The sequence below is a fragment of the Endocarpon pusillum genome (assembly GCF_000464535.1).
Source record: "Endocarpon pusillum Z07020 unplaced genomic scaffold scaffold1611, whole genome shotgun sequence".
NCBI classification, from domain to species: domain Eukaryota; kingdom Fungi; phylum Ascomycota; class Eurotiomycetes; order Verrucariales; family Verrucariaceae; genus Endocarpon; species Endocarpon pusillum.
This window is the reverse complement of record NW_006916042.1, coordinates 40,615-60,012: the sequence shown is the minus strand read 5'-3', so window position 1 is coordinate 60,012 and position 19,398 is coordinate 40,615. Positions and strand designations below refer to the sequence as shown.

Genomic DNA, 19,398 nt, shown 5'->3' with positions numbered 1-19,398 from the left:
CCAGTCTAGTCCGTTGCATGCATCTTCTGCAGTGGCTATCCTTTTGACAAGACGTACTGGAGTGCCCACCTCGAAGTATAGTTTCCTAGGGTATCCCGTTCGATGAAGCCAAACGCCGTCGTACCCATATTCAGTCATCAGCTTCCTCTTCGTCACTGGTTGCTTCGATATTTGCTTTCTTTCTCCTCGCGTTCTTTACTTTTATCTCCACACGTTCTGGTTCTGCTTCGCTTCCGTCATCGTCTTCCTCGGTCTGCGCTGGCGCTGGAGCATTACTAGCAGCAATATCGTACTTCGGTCTTGGAATGTGCTCGCCTTTCTCCTCAAGTGCCTTCTCAAGCTGCGGCATGATGTCCACCAGAGCAGAATACTGCTCGACTGTCATGCTGATACCCTATAAATCATGTCAATGCGCCATGTCTAATAAGACTTCAGCCTGTACGTACCTTCTTTCCAGGGAGATCCTTGCCGTCCTTCTCGTAGAACTCTCTGATATTCACCATCCTCTTTCCCTTGAATTCGGAGATGGTCACTCTTCTCATCCTGGAGATCTCCCAATACTGGTTACCTTCGGAGTCGACCTGTGACTGACCGGGAGTGGAAAAGTGAGTGGATTTGCTCTGTGACTTCGAGGTCTTTGAACGCTTGTTGGGTCTGTCCGAAGTCTCACTGTCGTTCGCGATGAACCCGTCGTCTGATTCGTAGGTTTGAGGACCTGGCTTGCGCTTTTGAGTTCGTGGAGGCGCCATACTCAGGGTAAGAAGCTGTGGGCAGAGCAAGGCGATTGGATATCGATCTTTCGTCGTTTTGAGAGGCTTGCTGTGTTTTCATTGAATAGCTAAGGGAGTCGCGTCACGGAGTTATGCAGTATCAGATGCGCGTTTCTATGCCAAGACCCAGTGGCGCTAGCTCATTGCAGATACATCGTCATATCGAACGGCAAAGAAATTTGAACTTCTTTACTCTTACTTAATTCCACCATTTCATTCCACGAACAACGTTTTTCGTTTGAGAATATCATCGCTCAAAGATCAGATCCAACAAGCTTGTCTCTTCAAAGTACAGCACTATACAAGACTACAGCACCATCCATCACAATGATGCGTCGTGCTCTCCTCCAGATCCCCCGCTCCGCCAATCGAGCTCTAACATCCACTACCCGGCCAATTCTAGCATCACCCAGCATCTCCCGACCAGCTCCTCTCGTCACCGCGAAGCGTGCCTACCACGAAAAAGTCCTCGACCACTACTCGAACCCCCGAAATGTTGGCTCGATGGCCAAGAACGACACGGATGTCGGGACCGGACTGGTCGGCGCCCCGGCCTGTGGCGATGTCATGAAACTGCAGATCCGGGTCGATGGGAAGACGAACACAATCTCCGATGTCAAGTTCAAGACGTTTGGCTGCGGGTCCGCGATTGCGAGTAGTAGTTATTTGACGGAGTTGGTTAGGGGGATGACATTGGAGCAGGCAGGGAAGGTCAGGAATACAGAGATTGCGAAGGAGTTGTGTTTGCCGCCTGTTAAGTGTAAGTACTTCCTATGCACTATTTAATTGGCTTGTGGGTTGATACTAATGGTGGATGAAAATAGTGCATTGCTCGATGTTGGCTGAAGATGCTATCAAGTCAGCCATTTCGAATTACTACACCAAGAATCCTAAGGCTAGGGCTACAGATCTCGGTGGCACTGGAGCATCTATGCCAAAGATTGAGGTTGAGCAGGTCGCACAAGAGACTGCTATGGCTTGAAACGTAAAAGCTGAAACGGAAAAGCACAAATTTTCATATCCTTCGCTTGTATATATGAGGCAGGCGTTCTATAGGCACGAGAGCACACGCTTGCTGAAGCAGCAGTGAGCAGGCATAAAATTTGACAAGCGTTGCCCGTGATTGGAGGCAGGGAGATTGATCTGGTAGTCAGCTTCTCAAATGCCAAAACACAAAAACAGTTTAAAAAGCCATTGAGGATTTTTCATGAGCTTGTGGACCGTGCATTCATTGTTGATCGCCCAACCATGCTACCTAGGTCAGCCCCAACTCAGCACTTTATAAGCAGTTCCGCTTCCTCATCCCCCAAAATCAACATCTCTACATAACTCCGCCCACAAAGTCTATGCATGGTCATATGTGGCGACTGCTCTCGTCCCTGCACCTCAAGCCATCGAAGCATCAAAGCAGCAACAGCACCAAACATACCACAAGACGATCAGTAGCGGCACGCCCAGCACAACGGAGAGTCCCACGATCAGTGCGACGGGGACATGCTTCTTTGGAGGTCCGTTCTGGCAGCAGTAGGCTTGTCCGGAGGAGGTGAAGCATGTGATGCAGTCACGCGGTAGGATACTGGAGTGGGGACTTGTGTGGTTAAGCGGTTGGAGGATGGTGATTGACGAGGCGAGGAATGCGAGGCCGATTACTGCTGATAAGACGATTATGAGGAGTATCAGGTATCGTCTCTGTCTGGCTAGTGGTGGTGGTAGGGGACGCTGGCGTTGGTAGGGAATGGTTTCCATGGTAAAAGAGTTTAGTTTGTTGCGTGATTGTATATTGATATTGAGGAAAGACAGAAAGTCGCACAAGAAGATACTTCGTGGGTCTGGGTTGTATGGGACGGGAAAAGTTTTGGACGCAGGGCTGAAGGCATCAAAAGGCATTTGATGGGTGTAAACGCTGGGTGTCACGAGTCACTGAAGAGTTCGCGCTATCAACAGCCTACGGAGTCAAGGGCAATTATAGAAGGGGCGATTCAAACACAACGACGGTTGTTGTGTTCGTGAGAAGGAGTTGTTATTGCACAACGCAGAAAAGGAAACACACAAAGCCAGAGGCCAACGCAATGGATCTTTGGAGAAATATGAGATAGATTAAATTGCTCCAAAAGGATACTTATGTTGTCCGAGATGAGATGTAACCGAGGAATCTTCTTGCTCGAAAAGCCAGATTGATATTAGACAAACTCATGAGATCGATTGCAAATACGAGAAGACCTCCAGCTACACGGCGAGCGATCGATCAAACAATTCTTACCTTTCTGGACAATCCGATGGTTGAAATTTACCTGCCATAAGTAAGTAGCGTAACGGCAGAAAAGCAGGTAAAAAATTTAATAAGAAAAACGTCCTCAGAGATCTTGGTGATAAGGTTACGATCATCTCCCAAAGGGGGATCATGTACTATCGTAGCAAAATTTTTGTAATCCTTGGGCACATTGAGAGCGAGGAAAGACACCACACGTACCTCTATACATCGTCTTACCACATTTGGGAATGCCCACGTTAGCTCCGAGCACAGATAAGGGCGCCACTGGGCTGCAGTTAGTCCTCATTTGACACCCTGACCACGATATGACCCCCAGGTTGATTATCATTGTCCGGATAGCTTCATTGAGTGAGGTGGATGAAACAGAGGATGTGGCATATTATCAATGCTACGATCATTACCTGGGAATTCGGTGTCAGTCAAAAGTCTAGAAGGTGAAACACCAGGTAAACTTGGATGGGGAACAGAATTTCAGCATATGTAAGAATGTTTATCATCTCCTTAGCAACGTATAGAATCTCCGGCAAGAGCTCCACGAGCCAAGTTCAATCGCAAATTATAACATCATAAAAATCATGCAGAAAGGACAGTAAAAGACTTACCTCTACTCTAGCTAGATGCCAATGAGATCCCTGTCGCGGAGTCTGCTCCTCCCTGGGCTGGACGTTGGGTTTTACTGGCCTTCAGCTGAACATATACACTAGCGGACTTGAGCTTCGCATGATGTTAAGAGCTCTGGAGAGTGAAAGGTTTTTCAAGTAGGCTGAATTGGTAAATTTACTGTCGAACTGTCAAGAACTCTGACCTCCAAGCAAACTTATGACGCCAAGCCTTGTATCTTGGCATGTCGGAAGCCCTGAGCCCTAAAGAACTTTTCGTGTTAACATGAACCTCAACATGAACCTCAACTTTCTTGGGCCAGAACAACAACAGAAGACAACCAACACTGTGACGAACGTAAGCACTTAGCGCATGCGCATCCAGGCAGAAAGCAGACTGACAATTCATCTAGGATTAATCTTCGCCATGGCCCAAATCGACATCAAACCAGCTGGGTGGAAGCTTGTAGAAGTTGGGCGAGTGGTTTTACTTCGAAGCGGTCCTCATGCCGGCAAACTTGCTACAATTGTTGAGATTATCGACCACAAGCGTGTACGCAGGGCCGTCTAAATCCGTGAGATCGTTATCTGAATGAATTGTAGGCTCTGGTAGACGGCCCTTCCAGCAAAGAAGGCGCAGTTGTTCCTCGACATGCCATCCAGCTCGACAAAGTCACTATGACACCCTTCACTATCCCCAAGCTTCCTCGAGCAGCCGGAACTGGACCAGTACGAAGACTATGGGAAAAGAATGAGATTGATCAGAAATGGGCAGAGAGCAGCTGGGCAAAGAAGAAGGAGACACAGGAGCGGAGGAAGAATCTTGGTGACTTCGAGAGGTTTAAGGTCATGAGGTTGAAGAAGCAGGTATGTCTCGACAACAATATACTCCCGTCCAATGTCTCTGTATCCGGAAGTGTCATCTGGAATAGTGACCGCCAATTTCTCGTCTACGAAGAGGCAGTCCGTTAATAAGCTTACAGGCGCGGGTTGAGGTACGGAAGACCGCTGCGAAGTTACGGGCATCATCGAAATGAAAGCATGGTTGAGAGGCAAGGGGGAAAGGTTCATCATGATCCTGCGGTGTGTCTGTCACTCTCTGGCTAAAAGCAAGCAACGCTGCTATGCCAGATTCTTCACATGCTATTACGATACCAGTGCCAGAATTGCTTGCCCAATGCTCTTTGGCGCTGCACATTGAGATACCTCATTTTCGCAAGTCAGTAGAAGCAAGCATACTTGCATATTACCCATGACCTTTTCTTCAGTATTGTTAATGGCCTAATTTCCGTAAATACCAAAAAGCACCACAATTCAGAGGCGTGTACATATGTAAGTCGCATGGGAATAGTCTAATACATAAAATGTAAGTCGTTAGCCAATCGTAGTGCGGCCCAGAATTTGCCTTGTCAAGCTCCGTCCGTCACTTCACACAGCTACAGCTCCAGTAACTACAAAATTGACCAGCCAGCCCCAAGTCTCCCCCCAAGCAAGCTTAGGTATGTCCGCATGCCTTTTTGGACGTCGCTTTCTATGTTTTGTTTCCTGTGAAGCGATGTCCTTGGAATCTGTTCCGTCTTCCTACCATTTTCTATATACTAGTCAAATCACTTACTACACATCTTCTGGTGACTGACAGTGAAGCAGGCTCCATCCGGCGTTGATCCTTGTCCCCGGCCACTCTTTAGACAATGGCAAACCCAAGAGTGGAAGAACTGCCAGACGATGAGCCTGATACTAAGAAGGGCGGCGTGACTGCTGAAGATGCTGATAGCTCGTCCGACTCCGAAATCGACGCGGCTGGCGCGAACGAGGGTGAACCAACCATACCAGCTGGATCATCCGTTGCAGTTCATAGCCGCAACGAGAAGAAGGCAAGAAAAGCAATCGGAAAGTTGGGCCTGAAGCATGTTCCAGGTATAACTCGCGTCACCCTGAGAAGACCAAAGAATGTAAGTCACAATACGTGAGAATCTATGGGTGATACGTGATCTTCATTCCCGAGGTCTGCATCTGCATAGTGGGCTTAAACTGACGTGGAGTAAGATTCTCTTCGTCATCAACCAACCTGATGTCTACCGTTCTCCTTCGAGCAATACCTGGATGTGAGTCACAAGGCCATTAGAGAACAACAGTTTCTGATTAGCATCTAGTATCTTTGGCGAAGCCAAAATTGAAGATCTAAACTCGCAAGCTCAAGCAAACGCTGCCCAACAGCTCGCCGCAGCAGAGAATGCCAACTCTGGGGACCATGCCGGCCATGATCATGCCGGCCATGACCACGATCACGGAAAGGGCAAAGAGGAAGCCAAGAAGCCCGAAGAGGATGACGATGACGACGAGGAAGTTGATGATACTGGACTGGAAAGCAAGGACATTGAGCTTGTGATGACCCAGGCCAATGTTTCGAGGAAGAAGGCTGTCAAAGCTTTGAAAGAGAACGGGAATGACATAGTCAATTCTATCATGGCATTGAGTGTATGATAGGCAGAGAAGACAAATTGGGGGATGACTGCGTTTCCGTAAAGTTAGCCACAAAATTCGGCCATCGTCAATCGTCCATGCAACAGCTATTCTTCAAGACATTATTGTAGTGCACTGTAAGAAAGAGTGACTCTCAGAGAGCTCTCGATAACTGTGCAGCTGTACAATCGGATATTATTACTACTAAACGTCTTTGCCTACAAAGAATGTCTGTGATAAATTATAGATCACGTGATTGTTGGATAGGAGCAGCGACCGCTACCGCTGCCCAGCCCAGCGGTAGCTGAGCCTATGTAAGACTATAACGAACTTCACAATTAAATACGCTTTAAGCACTCGCCCTCGACCCTCCACTCTTCCCAAAAACTCTAAATACCGCCATCATGGCCGCAGCAGTATGCTGAAGCTCCGTTATAATTGACAATTGAACCTGTGCAGCTAACAAAACTCGCAGTCACGAGCAGGCACAAAGCTCGACTGGAGCAAGTTAGGAACGCAACTGGGCCTCCGCGGCAGCACGGCCAGCTCGCTCGCGGCCTTCAAGAAGCGCAACGACGATGCCCGCCGCAAGGTGCAAGCCCTGTCCGAAGCGCCCCAGACCGTCGACTTCGCGCACTACCGCTCCGTCCTGAAGAACCAATCCGTCATCGACGAGATCGAGGGCCACTTCAGATCCTTCAAGCCCGTCACGTACGACGTCAACAAGCAGCTGGCGGCGATCGAGCAGTTCGAGAAGGTGGCGATGCGGAATGCGGAGGAGACCAAGGAGAAGGTCGAGGTGGAGCTGAGGAGTCTGGAGAAGGCGTTGGGCGATATCGAGGGCGCGAGGCCGTGGGAGGAGACGACGGTGGATGAGGTTGCCGCGGCCGCGCCGCAGATTGATGAGTATGTGGCTAGATTGGTGAAGAAGGGGAGGTGGATGCCGCCGGGTTATTATGTGAGTTTTACTTTTCGATTCTTTCTTGATTCTTTGACATCGATCTCCGATGCTGGCTGGCTGGCTGGTGGATGGATGCTTACTATGCGATAGGACAAATACCCGAATCACTCTGTTCTGTAGACAGAACATACCTTCAACTACTCGAATACACCATGTTCATAGCCCGCTAGCATTATATCAAAAAGACCAGGAACGTGGAATTGAGATCAACAACCTCCTCTCTCTCCTCTTCTTCACAAGGCGTTGGTCTTGTCCTCCACGTCTACGCACGCCCTCCACACTAAACCTCTGTGGTCTTCATAACTACAAACAGAATATTGAGCATACAACCAAGCAGACAAGCCCGCTTCCTGCTCAAGTTGCCATAACATTGCACGACACCACCACCACCACCACCACCACCACCACCATGGAGTCCTTGTGCAATTCCCTTCACTCTAGAAGTCAAGCGAGCCGGAAATTGACATGGTAGCACATGTATGTAAAGGCCCCAAGGAGAATGCTCCCCCTAGTCATCTATTCAGACGCTCTATCTCAGGTTTCTAAACATTCCGCTTCTCGCTAGCTAGCCAGCTTCCTTTCAGAGCAAGACGTACGCACGTCTGTTGTACCCATGGCAGCGTTATTCCAGTTCTGAAGTGGCTGGTCTGTATGTAGTCTCAAAGTGGAGTTTTCAAGTGTAGTATCCGTGCACATTCCAACTGACTGAAAGCATGCACGTGATGTCTTGGAAAAGCGAGATCTATGTTGCAAGAGTTGGTACCCTGCCTGCTAGTAGGATATCCCAGGCTTCACAACCCACAAAGCGTGCATATCAGCGCCCTCAGCCCCAAGCACCTCCAACAACCACATCGCAAACTGACTTCCAGCCTTTGACTGCTCAAGCGCCCATTTGGTAAGCACTTTGTCATCCTTCGGTACTGTTATGGTTCCGTCGAGTTCACTGTATCTGAATAGCAAATGTAGGATCCACTCGCTGTCGTCACCCTGCCTGGTAGCTCGATGTATTATCCCGACAGGGAGCTGGTCAAGGGCCCTAGCACCTTGGTCATCTGTGTTATTGTCGTTGAATGAGTAGCAGATCTCCAGCAGGAGGTCGAGGGCGTCGTGATTGCGTTCTCGAACAGCAGTTTCGATACCGCGACACAGAGAGGGGACATCAACCGAACACCCTGCGTCGTGATTGCGTTCTCGAATAGCCGGTTCGATACCGCAATACAGAGAGAAGGCATCAACCAGGAAGTTGCTGCCAAGCACGCTGTAAAGAAGTCTAAGGAACGCGAGGGGTTGAGCATTGTCGCTGTTGGGTTCGGTGCTGTTGTGCCAGGAGACCGGGTTGACGAGTCGATTAGGTAGATAGTCTACATATGAGATATTGCTGTAGAGGTGACCTTTGGCGGGGAATGCATTAACCTGGAACTGGTAAATCACGCGGACACTATCATCAATGTTGGCGAATCTACTGCCGGCGGATTCGTCGTCTAGAGGAGGACACATCGGTACACGCGGTCGTTGCTGATCGTGCCCATCCTGAGAGACCAGGTCTTCTTGCTGTTTACACTCCCTTTCTCTATGCCTGTGCCATTCCTGCACGATAAGCAGACGTGTAAGAGTAGGTAGGCAGTGCCCGACTCGAGCGAGGGTACACCATCGAGAATTCAGAACCCCCTTCTGTAAACGTAACCTCTCCTCCGCGCCTAGAACTCTATAAGCGGCTGGTGCAAAATGCTTCTCTTCTACAGGATGCTGCTCATCATCTTCAAAAAAGGCAAACAAGATCATGACTCGGTAAATTGACTCTTTGGAAAGTACCCTGCATAGAAATGGGGAAGCAAGAGCCATATTGGTTTCCAGTGAGTGGAGGAAGATCTGCTCTAGCAATTCCACTGGAAGCCTCTCGAGCCATGATTGTTTGTTCACTGGAAGAGCGCTTTTGGGAGAGGCTCTCTTATGTTTCTTATTCTTGAGATCGGAAGCAGTCATCATTGGTCGGCCTCGTGGTCTTGGTTCACCAGATTTTAATATCTTCGCTGCTCGAGGCTCTTTTCTCTTCCTCTTGCCTCGACCTTTCAACTCCACCATGCGGGTAGGGGGACCCATCAGGCTTCAAAACTTGGTTGGTGTGGGAACATGCCCTCCACATGAGAAACCAAAAGCTTCACAAATCAGACAGCATGCAAAGATCACCATGCCATCTAGTGCCTTGACAAGCTTGGCATCAACAGCCTTGGCGTCTTGGTGAGCTGTGCACGACTCGGACTCGGAGTCTGTATCATCCGTTTGCAGTGGCTGATGCCGTGTCACAGGATACTTGGCAGAAGACTGAAGCAATCACTACTAGTAAAAGTATTCCGTAGGTATGGATAATGTAGATGGCCTGCCATCTTTGTGTGATAAAGCGATCATGCGCTCAACCTATATATATCTTACAAGTCATAAAGTGTCATAAAGTGTCATAAAGTGTCATAAAGTGTCATAAAGTGTCATGTCTCCATGATCGCCAAGTAAGCCCATGACGAAATAGCTCATGAGTGTCTCCTTTCTCCGCTATGCCCTCTTTTCCCATGCCTAGCTTCCCACTGTGTCTGTGTCTCCCGATGCAAGCTTTCTCTCCGCTTTCTGTGCTTGCCGTAGTCCTTTCCACCGAAGTATCCGGCGACAGCACCTCCAAGCGTTCCCAGACCAGGAAAGATCATGTCACCTATGAGGCCGCCACCGGCGGCTCCCAGAAACCCATCGGCAGTTGTAGATCGTGACGCACTCTTTTTCCGTGTGCGCCGTCGCCTATGCGGTTCTGGATCCGAATGATAGCCTTGTGCCAGGTTGGGTGATGAAGCGTTGGCATGATAAGGGCGAAGGTGTGGAGGCGGAATTTGATACAATGGTTGTGGTGGTTGCTGCGAGTACGGTTGTGGTGCTGGTGAGTATTTCTGGTAGTAATCTCGTTCGTGACCAGGTGGCATGGGTTGATTGTATGAGGTATTCCACGGCGAGATAGGTGGTCTCTCAGGATGCGAGAAGGAATTCCTTTGGTACTGCTGCTCTGTTGGTGGGTATGGCTTCTCTGCGGGCATCTCTACCAACTGATAGGGTGGTGGCGCCTGAGGCTGTTGTGGCACTGAATTCGAAGTCGGAGGTGTTTGAGGATATATATTTGTTGGTTGAGGTGATAGGTATTGTGGCCTCGATATAGGTACAGGATTCGGCTGGTGTCCGCTGCCAACTGGTATTTGATGATAATAATCTGCAGCTGCCATGTTGTGCTGTCGATGATTAGGTTGAGGTGTAACAGGTAGTTAGGACAGAGAGCTGAGAAGCGTAAAGAATTTGCGGTAGTAATAGAAAAATGACGGAGGCTGATAGAGAGCTGGGGCTATGCTCTTATTATAGTGCTCGCCTCTAGCCTTCCGGTCTTCTCGGGTCAGCGAGTCACAAGGCTTGAGTTCGCCCGTGTGGATCAACTGATCGACACCGCAAGGCTGAACTGGCACGGACTTAACCTCTTCACTTCTTGGCCTCGCCGCCTCCGATCCTCTTAGTCAAGATGACACCTACATTTAAGATCGCATGTGAAAAGGTCTTTTCACAAATACGTAAGATCTAGATGACATATCGCAGCTGGTCGGAGTTGACTTTCCTTGACTTTTTTTCTCCTTCTAAAGCCATGTCCAGCCTAATGCACCTCACTGGCAAGGTTTTGTCCCGTTGTCTTAGTAGTATAGCTGCACTCCCTACCTGGAGAGCCGTGCGAGCCGCCTTGTAACAAACAAAACCCTTCGAGTTGATATTGGACCTGATGTGACAAGGCTGTGCGCTAGGCTGCTCTGATGTATGAAGAAGCCGAAGGCATGCTTATCCCTGCCTACCGCCTCGAAACGAATGGCGGAGTAAAGCCTGGTCTGAAAGGAACCATCACCGTATTCCGAACGCTATGTTATCAATGAAAGAACCTCCCCGTACTACCACAAAGTGCTCACTTTATCTTGCCCTGGCTTAATAACCATGTTAGCAAGTCAACTTTCGTAACCACAGCGACAGGTCTCATGACTCCCTTCCCGCTCGTAGTACTCTCGCCAAGATCTCTCTCCGTCACGATAGCAGCGCTTTGCAGTTCAAAAAAGCGGTTCAGAACACTCAAAGGCGTATCCATTGTAATCTCGACAAATTTCTTCCTCAGCTGCTGCGGCCGCGGCGTTTCGTCTCCGCCTTTAACATAGCCGTTTGCCCAGCCATCTCCCTTAGGAGATATTGAATCGATATCCCTCAAATCCGTCACCATCTCGTTGATCTTCGAAAAGTCAAACATGACATCGCTGACTGGACTTTGAGCGGATGCTCTGCCATGACTGATTCTGCTCAACAGGTTTCCCAATGTTACAAGGCCAACTAGGCGGCTACCAGTCGGTGCTAGCACAGGTAGTTGGTCAAAGCCTTTTTCCCGCATCGTTTCTATGGCACTGGCACAGCTCGAGTCTGCAGTAGCCGTAGTAACAGGTTTCAGCCTAAGAGCGCGTACCTTACTGCCACGAAATGTATCGTCCGAATATCGTCGACCAGTAGCCTTCAAGTCCGGCGAAGGGGGCGATGTCGCGGGGGGCGTTGGCGGGAGGAGGCTGTTTGCAGCAAGCCAATCATCGTCCACAAATTTGCTGAGATAGCTTCGGATACTATCGGGCAAAATCACGACCACCACATCTCCTTTGCCGAAGCCAAACTCTTTGACAGCTTTGACCATCGCTGCAATGGCACTGCCGCTGCTTCCGCCAACCAAAAGACCTTCTTCGGCAATCAAGCGTCGTGCATAGGCAAACGATTCTCGATCATTGGTCTTGTACCATTTATCCACAACGTTCTGGTTGAGCACATCTGGAATGAAGTCATATCCAATCCCTTCAACCTTGTACGGCTCGTTCGCATACTCGGTGTTCAGACTCTCGGGTAGCGCAAGAATGCTGCCCTGCGGATCTGCGGCGATAACCTTCACTCCAGGATTATGTTTATGTAGACCCTTTGCTAAGCCTGTAATTGTACCACCAGTCCCAGCACCCGCGATAATGGCTGTAATTCTCCCATTTGTCTGTTCCCATATTTCTTCTGCGGTACCATATTCATGTGCCAGTGGATTGTCCGGATTGCCATATTGGTCAAGGATATGGGCGTTAGGAAGCTCTTTCTGTAAACGTTTGGCGACGCCAATATGTGACTCAGGGCTGTCGAATGCGGCTTGAGTAGGTGTACGTATTATGGTTGCGTTGAGGGCGCGGAGGACGGCGACCTTTTCTGTGGACATCTTCTCGGGGAGTGTAATGATGGTCTTATAGCCTTTGACTGCACCTACTAGTGCAAGACCGATACCACTGCGGTATTTAGAAGTCAGCTCGGTCTTGCCAAAGCAGTAGAATGAGTGATATACGTGTTGCCGCTGGTAGGTTCTATCAAAGTATCCCCTGGCTTTATCCTTCCTTTTTTCTCTGCCTCCTCGATCATACGCAAGGCGATCCGATCTTTCAAACTTCCACCCGCATTGAAAAATTCGAGCTTCGCATATATCGTAGCTTCGATATCCAGACTTTGTGGTAGCTTATTCAATCGTACCATTGGTGTATGACCGATCTGCTCTGTAATAGAGCCGAGCACCCCTTGGGCAACAGGACAGCGGGTGGTAGAGCCCATTGCGAATAATCTGCTCAGCTGGTTGTCTCAGAGATCTAGCTCGAATATGCTCGCTGAATGAACGCTGGTGAAATCAGAGCATGGATCAAGTATGTGTGCGTAGGAATACTGACTTGAAGACCACACAAGAAGCTGGACCGCTGATAACCGAAGATACGCCACTATCATTACGTAGTATGGCCAAGAGGTCAGCTGGAGATCGACTACTAACTAGCGCCCATTTGGACCTGAGCTTAAGCATGCAATATGCCGCGTAAGAAACGCAATCCGCACATCTCGGTTGATGCATGCAATTGGTATCAGTGTTCTATAGACACCCACCTATCCAATACTCCCATCTCTCAACACCTTTCCCGGCCTCTTCCCCTCGGGCAGCTCCTCCTGCCACCTCGACTCTGATGCTATATTCGTCTTCGAACATCTTGAATGTGAATCTGTCTTCTCGTTCTCCACCCAGCACATCATTCTCGTCATCTTCTCCCCTCTCATTCCCTACATCTGTTAGTCCTTTGCTCTTCGACTGTCTCACTCTCTCGAGCTCGACCTCCAATCTTTGCCTTACGGCGCCAGGTGGGAGAGCGGTAAAGAGATCCTGCTTGTTCGCTGCTACTAATACCGAAATTTCTGCTTTTGCTTTACTGCCTCCTTTGCCAGTCCTCCTTCGCTGTAGCAGAAGTAGCACATCGTGCAGATATGCAGCTGTGTCCTTTAACGAAGCTCCATCATCGCTCCCTAGCGATGCCGCGTCCACGACATAGATGATGCCTAGCAATGATGGCTCTCCCAGGTATGATAGTGCTTGCTCGGCTCGTAGCTTGCCATGACCGGGAGTATCAATCAATTGGTACTTTGTCGGGTTTTTGGCAGCTTCCTGTAGGGAGATATCATTCGTGGATCGGTATTTGTTTGAAGCGAGGGGAACGGTAGGGGGCAACACGAGATCTGCCTTTTGAGATCTCTGCGATGTTCGAGTAGCTGATGATTCGGGGTTCTCAATTGATGTGGATCGTTTTTGTAGCTGCAAGTTTTATTCTATTACTGAATGGTGGTTTCCGCGAAGACGTTTTTGCCTTACCAATGTAAGCAACGATGTCTTCCCAGCTCCACTAGGCCCAAGCAATAAAAATGTCGGAGTAGCAGTGGTTCGGTTTGAGGCGCGGTAAAGAAAAATATGCAAGAGAAGTGGAAGAGAGAACGAAACCACACAGGCGACCAGAATTGCCAAAGGATTGCCTGACAGCAGCCTTGAAAGTATGCTGTCTGGCTCAGACCATGCCATTCTCACAACTCTCTGCTTGTGCAAGCGAATTTCTTGTCAGTGACGTCGCAGCAATAATTGGAGTACGACTTCATTCATGGTTGCTATAGATGGCCGTAGCAATGGTTTTGCCCGTTAGTGCTCCTCTGCGGTGCAGCCACAGTCCACAAAAACAACAACCACGACAATTAACCAGGAACCTCCGATCCGGTTTACATCTCATTATATCGTTTCGTCTTCAAGTCGCTCTTTTGAGAACACACCACACTCCTTACCATGATTCTCCGATGTCTCTGGCTTCTAGCCATCCTCGCCCCCTATGTCTTTGCAGACGTTAGATTCACAATGCCAGAAGCAGGCGGCACGATGAAAGGAGGAGGCTCTTTAACAATTGAATGGGAAGATTCTGGCGAGACTCCAGCACTTGACACCCTTCTCTCGTATCAGCTTTTCTTATGTGCAGGCGGCAACGAGGCCGGTACCTATGTATGGAGTCACCATTTTGTTTCTCTGGCCATGTTCTGATCACCTGCAGATCCCAGTCAAAACCTTGGTGCCAACAGGCCAATTCTCCACCGGCAACACAGCCTCGTCAACGGTAGAGGTTGGCCTGGGCGAGAGTGTCGAGAATGCGTATTTCATCAAGATGATATCCACCGCTCCAGGTGGCTCTGTGGTCAACTATTCTCCCCGATTTTCCATCTCCGGCATGACCGGTACATTCCCTGAGACGGTGACCGCCGGCCTCGCGACCGTGGACGGCACGGACGGTCCTCCAACAGAAAACAACATCCAATCGAATCAGCAAGGTGGTGGAAATGCCCCGGGAGTTGATGGCGACTATGGGATTACATACACCATGCAGACTGGCGCGATGAGGTTTGCGCCGATGCCGAAGAATCCCCCAACCAAGATCACAGCTGGCAAGAATCCAAAGCCAATATATCCAACCAGTGCTGTTCAGTTTGCGGCTACGAAGATGGCGATCCCTACTCAGAAAACCACGGTCACCCAAAGCCTTACATTCAGCGTGGAGAGTGCCGAAAATACTGTAAGCAAATACTCGTGTTCAACTGGAATGATTCATTAACTGACCCTCTACAGGTAGCTGCAGCGGCACAACCAACGGATGGTGCTATGCAAAAATTCCTAAACAGATGGAAGGATTGAACGTATAGAAACGTAGCATTTCGAGCCATTGCTATATTTGTATTATACACACTGGAGTCATGAGACACAATGTTGTCTTATTTTGCATACAGAGAGGGCGTCAGAGCTGGGGATGTTTCGAATGGCAGGGAAATGGCTTAAACAAAATCGAATCTAAACTTTCGAGTCCCTGCACTGGAATCACGCTTTCTTTGGGTATTCCCGTTCTCCCGTATATGCCCATCCAACGCCATGCAACCGAATAGAGCAGAGATGCAATAATAACTCAACACATTGACGTTACCGGTAGATCTCGTCAAAAGGTCTTGTATCCCGAAAACAGCTATCCCACACCTCATTGACCGCCTTGACGGCATCCAGATCACTCTTACACTGCGGTCGACTCTTCACCGACTGTACCGCCCTCCGCCGTACACAATTCTGATGTTGGTTTGTAAATTTCAGGATCTTGTTGCCGAAGAACTCGTTCGTCCATCTGCATTCGCCGCTGAGAGAACTTGCTCGTATCTAGCGCACCACAGTAGCAGGTCAGCATCCGCGTGCAACCCAGCCCCTCCCATATAATTCTTCCCAGCTCGTAGTTCTGACCACCCAGGGTATTTTGATTAACTCACCTCCGTACAAGCCACGCCTCTCAAATCCCCGCCGTCCGCCTCCCAATTAACCTTCCACTTCAAATGATCCCACGCATGCACCATCTCATGCGCCAGCGTATCCTCCACCTTCTTCCTCCCCTCGAGCACATTCGCACAGAGCTTGATCCCGTATCTGGGATCAAACCCGCCCTCCATCCGCTCATGGGGCTCGCACCTCCTGCACCTGATGTTAGTACCATCGAGGGTCCCGCCCAGCTGGGCAATGTTGGTAGATAGGTAGCGGATGATGGGCGAGTATTGCAGCAGGTAGTCGCGCTGCGATTCGCAGCGGCGGCAGTCGAGTGCTTCGTAGCGGAGATCGGCGTCGTGCCAGTAGGCGAGTTGGCCCTGCGGGGACATGCTGCCCGTGGCCATGCGGTAGAAGTTTTTGAAGCGGGTGACGAGCGAGGTCCCTTGGAGGAAGTCGGCCGTGCCGCCGGGGCGGTTTCGGGGCTGGGTGAGGTGGTGGCAGTTGATGTGTCAGGAGCAGACATGATCAGATGACCTGGAACAATAGTTAAAATGGACCGCCTGGATCTGTCTGTCTGGGAAAAATATTGATATAATTTTACTACTCGACTGGTAAGGTACTCGTTCAATGAAAGCTTTTTCTCGAGATGGAAAGTGTGCCGCCTGCAAGGATTCTACTGGGTGGGATTGGAGTAACATTGCCATCTTTAGACCTACATAGTACGCCTTTACTTTCTCATAAGCGGGAACCATTGGACATAAATCGTTCCTCTGTGATGGAACTCTGTTTGCTCGAGAACATGAAGTGGTTTTGGAAAATAAGAAGCGGCTACATGCGCATCAGGACTGGCCGACATTTCGTGAGAACCCAGATATGCCCGAGAAAAGTAAAACAGTGCTTCGAGCACGAAACCAGAAATTAACTGCTGTAACAAAACCACCCAATCTATAAGGAAAATGCTCATAGTCAAGCTCCACAAGCCCACCCATCGACCCAGATTTCACACAACAACCTGTCCAGAGCTGTTGAACTCATGGTTCTCCCTCAACCCGTCATCCAGTGATCATTCTCCCCAACCTCGACATTGTCGGGAATCACAAGGAAAGGCATCTGATCCTCGGGCTTGGCGACCTCTTCTGCATGAAATGCCATCTCCATCTGCGTAATATGCTGTACCGTCTCATCTTCGTAGTACATCAGCGCCCCTGCAGGTACTTCTTCCACGCTCATGGCATCCTCCCCCATCTCGAGTGGCATGTCAAGTAACTTGCCGGGAGTTTCACCACCAAACCGATAAGTAGAGTCCTCGGGATCATCAAGAAGATGAGCATTGCGTTCACGATCGAGGAGTGCGCCGTTCATACGCAGTAGGGCCAGCTTCGTACTTTCGCGCTCCCAGTATTCAAATCCCACCAATCCAAGATTTCCTGCTTGCAGATGACCACCTCTACTTTTCTGACCAAAGTATCGATCGCGAACACCTCTCAGAACATCTTTAGCTGAAGCCAGCTCTTGTGAAATGTAGAGGCGTCTCAGCGTCTTGGGCAGGGCTTCGATCAGCTCATACCCAAAATATTGCGACTGTAATGTCATGTGAATCTCGAGAATCTGCAGGTTAGTGTCTGGAAGGTACAATTTGATAGCACCTAACAGGGCTCCCGCCGTCGCTTCTCGAAGAGGCTGTTCGATGCATAGGCGGAATCGACGCATATTTGCCCCACGCAAGCTGATGTTTTGAAAGATGAGACTGGCGTGATCCAGCCACTTCCAGTCATGTTGCTGCCATTCGGCTGATGGAATTAAGAGAGTCAAATCCTGGAGACTGTCCATGACCTTCAGCACCATACCGGTCGCACCAAGAACTGCATTAGTACTGATCTCCAATGCATGAAGTGCATTTGGAGGTTGCCATCTTATTAGTGGGCCCCCGGAATGCTTGTAAAGTTCTGAGCGTGAGTCAGTCACCAGAAGTAGGGTCTTTAGATCGGGTTTGTGGCCAATCAAAGATTGGAGTAGAGGATAGTTGGTATTGGACACAACCAAGTTCCGGAGAAAGTAGAGGTTTCTGACTGCTCGAAATAGAATATTTCTCTCAACGTAACATGAACCCTCCTTGCGAAGGTTCCACTTCGACGATTCCAGAGGGTTGTTGTACACTCTGAGGCCACAGCCCATGAGGTTCGTGTTGATGCCTAGTCCATCTTCGCCAACAAAGAAGATCCGCAGATCCTGGAGCACAGGCGCCAATTGCGTTAATCCGGCTGCGATCTGACGGAAAAACTGCTCAGGCTTATTGTTCTGTTGGATTGGAAGCTGAATAGATAAACGGCGAAAATCCTTGAACAAGGAGTTCGTGAGCCCTCCAGCGAGATTAGTGAGTGTGTTGTAAGCACGAGCAGAGCTATGGTTTTTGTGGTACGGAACCATGGTTCTGGGCCAAAATTCGGAAACTTCATCGTAGATGACGCGGCAAGTGGCAGCAAGACCAGCCCAAGAGGTCACGGGTGCTTCATGCCAATATATGTCAACGCTAGCAAGGATATCGTTGTGGATGAGGCGCCAGATTGTTAGACGAATTTCAGTAGGAAGGCCCAGGAGATGTGCTCGAGGATAGTCCATGACAGTGGGCTGCGGAGGAGCTGAATGTCAATGAAGAAGTCGAATAGCCACAACAACGTAAGAGGGGAGAGCTATGGAGTGCTCAAGTGTAAGTTCTGTTGTGAGAAGCACAAGATATTGGCTGTTAAGCAAAAGGTCTTAGAGAGAATGAAGAGTCGAAGAACCAGTAACCGAAGGACTGATGTCAAGTAATTGAGCAGGAGGGGTCAATAAGGAGACGTCAATGAAGGACTGTGTATGAAGAAATCTAAATGGGAAGCGTCAATAGAGAAGTGTCAATAGACTGGAAAACTGCTAACAATAAACAATAAGCGATAGTGAATCTAAGTAGAAGAGTCGTCAAAGACAATGGAGGCAATCCATTGTGGAAAGGACAGTGCGCCGAAGTACTAGGCAAATTAAGAAGAAGCTTTACTTGATTGAGAGTTCACGACTGGAATAGGTTTGTCTCGCGACGCCAGACATGAACAGCATCTCGTGTCCTAAGACAAGTCCAGACGACATGGCAGCGCTTCATGTTGTGGCATATTCGTGCTCCAAGATCTTCATAGGAGAGAGCTCGGTTTTCTGATTTCTTACGAACTTTTTTGTATATCCTGTTCGGCTACTCATGACGAATAAGGGAAGCATCTAGAGTCTTCCGGATAATCAGAGAGGTTTGACTTGCTGTACAAGACGAATATGCGCATGGTAAAGGCCCCGTAGAGGTCTGAATATCTGCCAGGTCTAGAGCATGTATGGTCAATGCTGCGTGAACGTTTCCGGTTCCCCAGAGATCATCGTACTTTCTGTCTGCGCTGGGGAGAAGTCTTGAATGTTCGTCGGAGATATTAGTGAGACAGAGACAAAGACTCCGACTCAGTGGCCGAGGCAGGGCACGCGCTGCCTCCTGGTCCACCGGACTTGATCATAAATTCTCTTGATCTCAGGACGCTTTCTGTGTGGAGAACGGAGCATACGATCTAGAGGTAAGTCCACAATACCTGTGCTCGAAAAATCATTAATTC

At 49.3% G+C, this 19,398-nt stretch overlaps 11 protein-coding genes across 11 annotated transcripts; 5 read left to right on the top strand and 6 right to left on the bottom strand.

The window, feature by feature from the left end:
• Positions 1 to 130: 130 nt before the first annotated feature.
• On the bottom strand, positions 131 to 749 carry EPUS_05519 (uncharacterized protein; the record flags this gene model as incomplete). The annotated part of the gene is made up of 2 exons (XM_007802325.1): positions 131 to 394; positions 447 to 749. 2 exons carry the CDS (start codon positions 747 to 749, stop codon positions 131 to 133), a joined length of 567 nt encoding a protein of 188 aa, XP_007800516.1.
• A 348-nt stretch (positions 750 to 1,097) lies between these two features.
• Positions 1,098 to 1,752, top strand: EPUS_05518 (Iron sulfur cluster assembly protein 1; the record flags this gene model as incomplete). The annotated part of the gene is made up of 2 exons (XM_007802324.1): positions 1,098 to 1,530; positions 1,595 to 1,752. The coding sequence occupies 2 exons, from the start codon at positions 1,098 to 1,100 to the stop codon at positions 1,750 to 1,752; spliced, it is 591 nt and encodes a 196-aa protein (XP_007800515.1).
• Positions 1,753 to 4,068: 2,316 nt separating this feature from the next.
• Positions 4,069 to 4,613, top strand: EPUS_05517 (uncharacterized protein; the record flags this gene model as incomplete). The annotated part of the gene is made up of 2 exons (XM_007802323.1): positions 4,069 to 4,194; positions 4,245 to 4,613. The coding sequence occupies 2 exons, from the start codon at positions 4,069 to 4,071 to the stop codon at positions 4,611 to 4,613; spliced, it is 495 nt and encodes a 164-aa protein (XP_007800514.1).
• A 719-nt stretch (positions 4,614 to 5,332) lies between these two features.
• EPUS_05516 (Nascent polypeptide-associated complex subunit alpha) lies at positions 5,333 to 6,125 on the top strand (the record flags this gene model as incomplete). Its single annotated transcript, XM_007802322.1, has 3 exons — positions 5,333 to 5,593; positions 5,688 to 5,746; positions 5,795 to 6,125. The coding sequence occupies 3 exons, from the start codon at positions 5,333 to 5,335 to the stop codon at positions 6,123 to 6,125; spliced, it is 651 nt and encodes a 216-aa protein (XP_007800513.1).
• A 383-nt stretch (positions 6,126 to 6,508) lies between these two features.
• EPUS_05515 (ATP synthase subunit d) lies at positions 6,509 to 7,155 on the top strand (the record flags this gene model as incomplete). Its single annotated transcript, XM_007802321.1, has 2 exons — positions 6,509 to 6,520; positions 6,580 to 7,155. 2 exons carry the CDS (start codon positions 6,509 to 6,511, stop codon positions 7,153 to 7,155), a joined length of 588 nt encoding a protein of 195 aa, XP_007800512.1.
• Positions 7,156 to 7,836: 681 nt separating this feature from the next.
• On the bottom strand, positions 7,837 to 8,907 carry EPUS_05514 (uncharacterized protein; the record flags this gene model as incomplete). Its single annotated transcript, XM_007802320.1, has 1 exon — positions 7,837 to 8,907. One exon carries the CDS (start codon positions 8,905 to 8,907, stop codon positions 7,837 to 7,839), a length of 1,071 nt encoding a protein of 356 aa, XP_007800511.1.
• A 683-nt stretch (positions 8,908 to 9,590) lies between these two features.
• EPUS_05513 (uncharacterized protein) lies at positions 9,591 to 10,322 on the bottom strand (the record flags this gene model as incomplete). The annotated part of the gene is made up of 1 exon (XM_007802319.1): positions 9,591 to 10,322. One exon carries the CDS (start codon positions 10,320 to 10,322, stop codon positions 9,591 to 9,593), a length of 732 nt encoding a protein of 243 aa, XP_007800510.1.
• Positions 10,323 to 11,038: 716 nt separating this feature from the next.
• Positions 11,039 to 12,738, bottom strand: EPUS_05512 (uncharacterized protein; the record flags this gene model as incomplete). Its single annotated transcript, XM_007802318.1, has 2 exons — positions 11,039 to 12,422; positions 12,479 to 12,738. The coding sequence occupies 2 exons, from the start codon at positions 12,736 to 12,738 to the stop codon at positions 11,039 to 11,041; spliced, it is 1,644 nt and encodes a 547-aa protein (XP_007800509.1).
• A 1,603-nt stretch (positions 12,739 to 14,341) lies between these two features.
• EPUS_05511 (uncharacterized protein) lies at positions 14,342 to 15,166 on the top strand (the record flags this gene model as incomplete). Its single annotated transcript, XM_007802317.1, has 3 exons — positions 14,342 to 14,482; positions 14,532 to 15,047; positions 15,101 to 15,166. The coding sequence occupies 3 exons, from the start codon at positions 14,342 to 14,344 to the stop codon at positions 15,164 to 15,166; spliced, it is 723 nt and encodes a 240-aa protein (XP_007800508.1).
• A 279-nt stretch (positions 15,167 to 15,445) lies between these two features.
• Positions 15,446 to 16,161, bottom strand: EPUS_05510 (Mitochondrial inner membrane protease atp23; the record flags this gene model as incomplete). The annotated part of the gene is made up of 2 exons (XM_007802316.1): positions 15,446 to 15,673; positions 15,781 to 16,161. The coding sequence occupies 2 exons, from the start codon at positions 16,159 to 16,161 to the stop codon at positions 15,446 to 15,448; spliced, it is 609 nt and encodes a 202-aa protein (XP_007800507.1).
• Positions 16,162 to 16,816: 655 nt separating this feature from the next.
• Positions 16,817 to 18,391, bottom strand: EPUS_05509 (uncharacterized protein; the record flags this gene model as incomplete). The annotated part of the gene is made up of 1 exon (XM_007802315.1): positions 16,817 to 18,391. One exon carries the CDS (start codon positions 18,389 to 18,391, stop codon positions 16,817 to 16,819), a length of 1,575 nt encoding a protein of 524 aa, XP_007800506.1.
• Between the last annotated feature and the right edge of the window lie 1,007 nt (positions 18,392 to 19,398).